At 49.9% G+C, this 6,630-nt stretch overlaps 1 protein-coding gene across 2 annotated transcripts; it reads left to right on the forward strand.

The window, feature by feature from the left end:
- The first annotated feature begins 897 nt into the window (after positions 1-897).
- Positions 898-4,205, forward strand: GPR12 (G protein-coupled receptor 12). 2 transcript variants are annotated; one of them, XM_027557538.1, is made up of 2 exons: positions 898-1,112; positions 1,809-4,205. In XM_027557538.1, the coding sequence occupies exon 2, from the start codon at positions 1,824-1,826 to the stop codon at positions 2,826-2,828; it is 1,005 nt and encodes a 334-aa protein (XP_027413339.1). In that variant the 5' UTR covers positions 898-1,112; positions 1,809-1,823; the 3' UTR covers positions 2,829-4,205. The 2 variants fall into 2 exon arrangements, with proteins under 2 accessions (XP_027413339.1, XP_027413340.1); XM_027557539.1 differs by having other exon boundaries at positions 943-1,112; positions 1,816-4,205.
- Positions 4,206-6,630: the final 2,425 nt, after the last annotated feature.

A 6,630-nucleotide genomic window follows, 5' to 3' on the forward strand; every position in this document is an offset into this window, starting at 1 on the left:
GGGAAAGATCAGAGTATCATGCCTTTTCCTTCTCCCATTTTGAAAGAGAGACCATCTTTAAACTTAGGATCTCCCAGGTGCTCTGAATTTTGCATCCAGAGGAGACAGGCTCATAAAAGCAGATAGCCATCAGGTTTTCAATCTTAGAAACTATTGAATGTGTTCAAATGAAAAGATAAACTAACATTGCCACTTCGGTGCATCAATGATTTGGGTTTTGGCCAGCATCTGCTTCTGCAGGAAGTCTGTAAATGATTTCCATTGGAAAACACAGCTCGGGGAACACTTAATAAGTGCAATTTGATGATAATGACGATGATTCGCGTAGCAGCACCCTATATCCAGTGAAGCAAATATTCCCAAGGAATAGTGATTTAAGAAAAAAAAAAAGCTAGGTCCAGGACGCACCTAAGGAAGGGGGTCTCTTGGGGATCAGAACTGCAGTGTGGTCAACTGCAATTCCGAAAACAGCTGGCTGGATCAAAGACCCTGCTTCCCTAAACCTGCTCACCCCCGCCCCATCCCACCTGAACATCCTGAGTACCACCCTAGGCAGTTCTTTTGGGCGTGAAGGTAGCAGTTTAGGGAAAGGCTTGGAGAAGCGGGCCCTGGAGACCGGGACGCCCCAGGGGGACCTCGGGAACGAAATGGGTCACGGGGCTCCGGGGCGGCGCTGTCCCGCCCCCGCGCCGTGCGAGCCCCGAGTGGGATGCGGGGCGGCGGCGGCCACCGTGACGCTGCAGTTCCTGGCGTCCGGCTCCTCTCGCTCGCACCGGGCGGTGGGGGGCTCTCCCCGCCCGCGCGCCCAGCGCAGCCCCGACCCGTGGGGCGCGCGCCGGCCTCCAGGGGCTTCGGCGGCGGCGCGCGCGGGGGCGGTGGCGCGCGCGGGCGGGGAGAGCGAGCGGCCGGGCGGGGAGAGCCGGGCGCGCGAGCCGAGCCCGTCGCTCACCTGCCGCCGCTGCTCACCTGGCGCGGAGCGCGCCCCCGCCCTCCCGGCCAGGCCCAGCGAGCGGCCGCCGCCCCTCGCCCCGCGGGTCCGGCGCCGACATGCGACCCGGGTAGCGCTTTGGGAGCAGCGGAGGAGCCCTCCCCCCCGGCCTGGGCGCACCAAGGTGACCCCCGCGATGTACCCGCGCCCTGTGGGTCCCCTCGCGTCCCCTCGCGTCCGCCGCGGTGCCTGGGCATCTGTCTGTCCGTCCGTGTCCACACCTCCATCGCGCGCGCCCTCCTTTCGTGGCTCTGCGGCGACTGCCCCGTGCGCACGGGGCGGCGGGGCGGGGTGAGGGGGAGCGGCCGGGACCCCCTTTGTTCTGGCTGGGGTGTGAATGTGCGCGCGCACCGGGCGCCTGGAGGGTGGGAGTTTTGAACGTTCCAGCGAGGATGGCAGCCCGACCCGGCTGGAGAGCTGTCGCCGCGGCGCGGTCCCCCCCACCCCCCGCGGCAGCCCCGGTGCCAGGCGGCCGCTCGTTGGCGGCACGCGAGACACATTTTCACGTGTGTCCTCAGCACTTGAGCGAACAGACCGCCGCTGTCCCGCGTGTGCCTGCCCCGCTCGCGCACCTGTGTGCAAGTCCCATCCCGGGTGTCCCCCAGCGCCAAAACGGCATTTTTGTTGTGGTGGTGATGGTTTTAAGCCACGGAGACTTTGGCTTTTGTCGTATTTCTTACCAGATTGTGATTTGGGAAGCTTGTGGCATTTGGGGGCAGTGTCTAAGTAGGGCTGGCTCGCTGTTGGTGTGGTTTTTGCATGATGTGGGATTGTCGCCCTGCCCTATCTCAACACTAAACAGCCTGTCTTTTCGTTGAAGAGGACAGGGGTTAAAATGAATGAAGACCCGAAAGTCAATGTAAGCGGGCTGCCTCCGGAGTTTGTAGATGCCGGTGCCTCCGGGAACATCTCGGCGGAGGTCTCCTCCCAGGTCCCTGTCCTGCAGCCGGAGCCGGAGCTGGTGGTTAACCCCTGGGACATTGTCTTATGTACCTCGGGAACCCTCATCTCCTGCGAAAATGCCATCGTGGTCCTTATCATCTTCCATAACCCCAGCCTGCGGGCACCCATGTTTCTGCTGATAGGCAGCCTGGCGCTTGCAGACCTGCTGGCCGGCATCGGACTCATTGTCAATTTCGTGTTTGCCTACCTGCTTCAGTCAGAGGCCACCAAGCTGGTCACCATCGGACTCATCGTGGCCTCTTTCTCTGCCTCCGTCTGCAGCTTGCTGGCCATCACGGTTGACCGCTACCTCTCCCTGTATTACGCCCTGACCTACCACTCAGAGAGGACGGTCACGTTTACCTACGTCATGCTCTTCATGCTCTGGGGGACCTCCATCTGCCTGGGCCTGCTGCCGGTCCTGGGCTGGAACTGCCTGCGGGACGAGTCCACCTGCAGCGTGGTCAGGCCTCTCACCAAGAACAACGCTGCCATCCTGTCTGTCTCCTTCCTCTTCACCTTCGCACTCATGCTGCAGCTCTACATCCAGATCTGTAAGATCGTCATGCGGCACGCCCATCAGATCGCCCTGCAGCACCACTTCCTGGCCACCTCACACTACGTGACCACCCGGAAGGGGATCTCCACCCTGGCCATCATCCTGGGGACCTTCGCTGCTTGCTGGATGCCTTTCACCCTCTACTCCTTGATCGCTGATTACACGTACCCCTCCATCTACACCTACGCCACCCTCCTGCCCGCCACCTACAACTCCATCATCAACCCCGTCATATATGCTTTCAGAAACCAGGAGATCCAGAAGGCCCTCTGCCTCGTGTGCTGTGGCTGCGTCCCACCCAGCCTGTCCCAGAGAGCGCGGTCGCCCAGCGACGTGTAGCGGGCTCTCCACCTAGGAGGAGCCTTCGGGAATTTACCAAGCACTCCCACTGCCTGGCCGGTCCGTTGAGATGCACTCCTTCCATCCTTTCTGCTGGAGTCTCTCTAGAGCCACAGGAGCACTTTGAAGCATTCACTTAGATGAGTTAAGTGATTGAAGTGAAAATAATGTCACCAGTGTTTTCACCTTTTTAAAAGCAATTGAGTTCTTTGCTCAATATTATTTTGTTTTATTTGGGATGGGTTTTTTTTTTTTTTAAGTATTTTATTTGAAGGCGGGGCTTATGCTTTTTTATTGTTTGGAGGATTGATATTGTCAGGGGAAAGGAAGGGGTGTAACATGGCCATGAAATTATAAAAGGTAAACTGGTCCCAGAGTTTTTACCTGGACTTTAAAATAAAACTGAATTATTGAGGAAATTGGAGAAAGTACTTTTTCCAGACCTTCTTTTTTAAAATGTCAAGGTAGATTTTTTTTAATGCTGCATGTATCTAACAGAATACAATCACTCTGAAGCCAATACTCTATGTGATTATGTTATGGATTTTATTAACACGAACTGATTTTATTCACGTGAACTCAGTAGTGAATTACCAACACTGAAACGATAAACTCATTTTTACTCATTCTTTCTTTACTTTCAGCAGTTGCTGTTCACAAGAGTTATTTTGGTATTTCTATGCCTGTTGTTAACTCTTTCTGCATGGTTCCCTATGTCAGCTAGACCACTAGTTTTAAATGTTGCCATGTAAATCCAGAACCAGATGAGTCACTTTTCAATACAGTTTTTCAATATGACCTTCTAAAATGAAATATGAAATGTGTTGTGGTTTACGTACAAAGTAGGATTGATTAGGTATAACATGGTGGTTTCCTAAGCTACAGTCTGTGTTCAGGAAACAAAAGAAAAAAATTAGCATGTTCAAATTAGATTAAATTGATTTTAGTATATTCTGAAAAAATGAATCAATGTGAAGCTATCACAAAATATAAAAAGCATCACTTTTCCTATCTAAGAATGTATTAATAGTTTTTCTCGGTTGAACCAAATAGAATGAAATACTGTAGGCCAAGTATTTCTGATTCATACACTGTCTGTGGTGTCAGTGCATTTGAAACAGGTGGTCTTCTATTTTACCAATTAAGCTTGTGAATAAATAACATACATATCTGATTGTGATGTGTATCAGCTATATTCTGTACGTTTACAAGCAGAATGACCACGTGGCTGTTTATGAAAAGCTGAATTTGAATTCCTTTTCTTTTCACCAAAAAACAACTTAAATTCAATAAAAACTGTATTTCCTGTTTTAAGAGAGTCAGGATTTAGTCCTGGAAATGACACAGAAAGATTCATTTTAAATATATCGTAAAACCATTGTGTTTGACTGTCTTGTGTTAGCTCAGAGGATACTTTGGACACAGAAAACCTTGCCTCCAGTTGCAGTGTGTTTGTAGTTGTGGCTGTACAACCAGTGGGAGAATTTCTGGACAGCCCATCAATGTAGCCCATTCAGATGGTGGAAGACCAGTATTTCAGGGTCCCTGGGGAATCATTTGGAGAAGGCAATGGCACCCCACTCCAGTACTCTTGCCTGGAATATCCTACGGACAGAGGAGCCTGGTAGGCTGCAGTCCATGGGGTCGCTGGGAGTCGGACACAACTGAGCAACTTCACTTTCACTTTTCACTTTCATGCATTGGAGAAGGAAATGGCAACCCACTCCAGTGTTCTTGCCTGGAGAATCCCAGGGACGGGGGAGCCTGGTGGGCTGCAGTCTATGGGGTCGCACAGAGTCAGAAAGGACTGAAGTGACTTAGCAGCAGTAGCAGCAGCAGGGGAATCATTTGTAGTAAATTAACCTCTTTCGTCTGTCCCAAATGTTATGTTCACAGTGGTCTGAGGCCCTTCTAGCAGCCTGCAGGGCTGATACCATCTCTCCAGGGCCCCTTCTAATGCAGCCCAGGTGTGGATCAATCCTGCCTGAGTCCATGTAAAGGAGAGGGGTGGAAACATTGCAGAAATGGGAAAGGATTTTCAATACACATCGCTGGATGACGCATTTTAGCCTTTAAAAATCCATCAACACGTGACAGAGTTGGTAGGTTGAATGTGATGAGTCTGTTTTTCGTCACTTGAAAGTTAATCTCATCTCCATGGGAGAAGTGACTAAGGTAAGTTGGTTTCGACGTGGGCTGGGAAATATCCATAAAGAGATTTGAAAGCAAAAAATGGTGTTTTTGTAGAAATAGTGTTTGCCGTTTTCATATCTCTAAGAGTAATTATAACGATCGTAATAAGTATTGTTTTTCACCACATTAAAATGTGCCGGGCTTCATGCTGGGTGCTTTACCTGCTCTGCTAGCTTCACAAAAACACACATTTACAGTTAAGAAAATAGAGGCTCAGACAGGCGAAGAAATTTGTCTAAGGCCACAGAGCTTCAAGGGTAAAGCTGGGATCTGAATCCAGGTTTTCCAGAGTCCATGCCTGTCTCCCTTCCGCACGGGGCTGCTCTGATGCTGCCCTGAATACGAGGGAAATGATTTACAACATGTGTTATTGTTTAGTTGCTCAGTTGTGTCTAACTCTTTGCAACCCCATGGACTGTAGCCTGCCAGGCTGCTCTCTCCATGGGGATTCTCCAGGCAAGAACACTGGAGTGGGTTGTCATGCCCTTCTTCAGGGGATCTTCCTGACCCAGGGATCGAACCTGGGTCTCCTGCATTGCAGCTGGATTCTTTACCATCTGAGCCACCAAGGGAGCCACCTATGTTACTGTCACTAAAGTTTTAGTTCTATAGTTAAGACATAAAGCTTCCCTTTTAAAATTACATGGGATGGACTATCAATGTGGTCCTACCTAGGTGAAAGAGGCCTGTTTTTCTTTAGGTCTCTTCTTTCCTGAGCTTTTTCCCCATTTAGAGCCAAGCCCCCCACCTCCCCAGCCCCACCCCTTGCCCAGAGGCACACTGCAATGTTTTAATGCAAAGAGATGAGGGTACTCTTATTATACAGAGATTTCCCCTTCATTTACTATTTTAATCCTCCTATTATACCCTTACATCAGTATGTAATGGTCTTCTAAACACTAGTTAAGTGGCTGTTTTTGCCTCCTGTTTTTAAAACACCTGATTTCAGCTGAGATTTTTTTCAATCAACTGTAATATGTTCTTATGATTTATTTTCAGTTGTGAAGATTTCTGGATGTTTATGTGGGGGGCTGTCTTCCCTCCTGGTACCTGGAGGCAGGGGGTTGGGTGATGCGGAGAGCACCTTTTTCAGAAACCTAAATGAAACAGCCGCATTTACGAAGGGAAAATTCCTCTGCTGACTTGGCAGGCAGGATTGATCTTGGAGTCCTGCAAAATTTAAAGCAGGATTTAAATATGTTTAAAAGAGAAAATGTCCCTCATAGCTCAGTTGGTAAAGAATCTGCCTGCAATGCAGGAGACCCTTGTTCAATCCCTGGGTTGGGAAGATCTGCTGGAGAAGGGATAGGCTACCCACTTCAGTATTCTTAGGCTTCCCCTGAGGCTCAGCGGGTAAAGAATCTGCCTGCAATACGGGAGACCTGGTTTCAATCCCTGGGTTGGGAAGATCCCCTGGAGAAGAGAAAGGCTACCCACCCCAGTACTCTAGCCTGCAGAATTCTGCAGAGTTGGGCATGACTTTCACTTTCAGTGCCAATAAAAGTATTTTGGAGCCATAGTAAACTTTTTGTTTTTAGAGAATTGCTGAATTCATTATTAAAATAATGATTGATTTTATTTCTTGATAGCATATAGATCATTTATTAGG

Source organism: Bos indicus x Bos taurus, chromosome 12 (assembly GCF_003369695.1).
Source record: "Bos indicus x Bos taurus breed Angus x Brahman F1 hybrid chromosome 12, Bos_hybrid_MaternalHap_v2.0, whole genome shotgun sequence".
In the NCBI taxonomy this organism is placed as follows: Eukaryota; Metazoa; Chordata; class Mammalia; order Artiodactyla; family Bovidae; genus Bos; species Bos indicus x Bos taurus.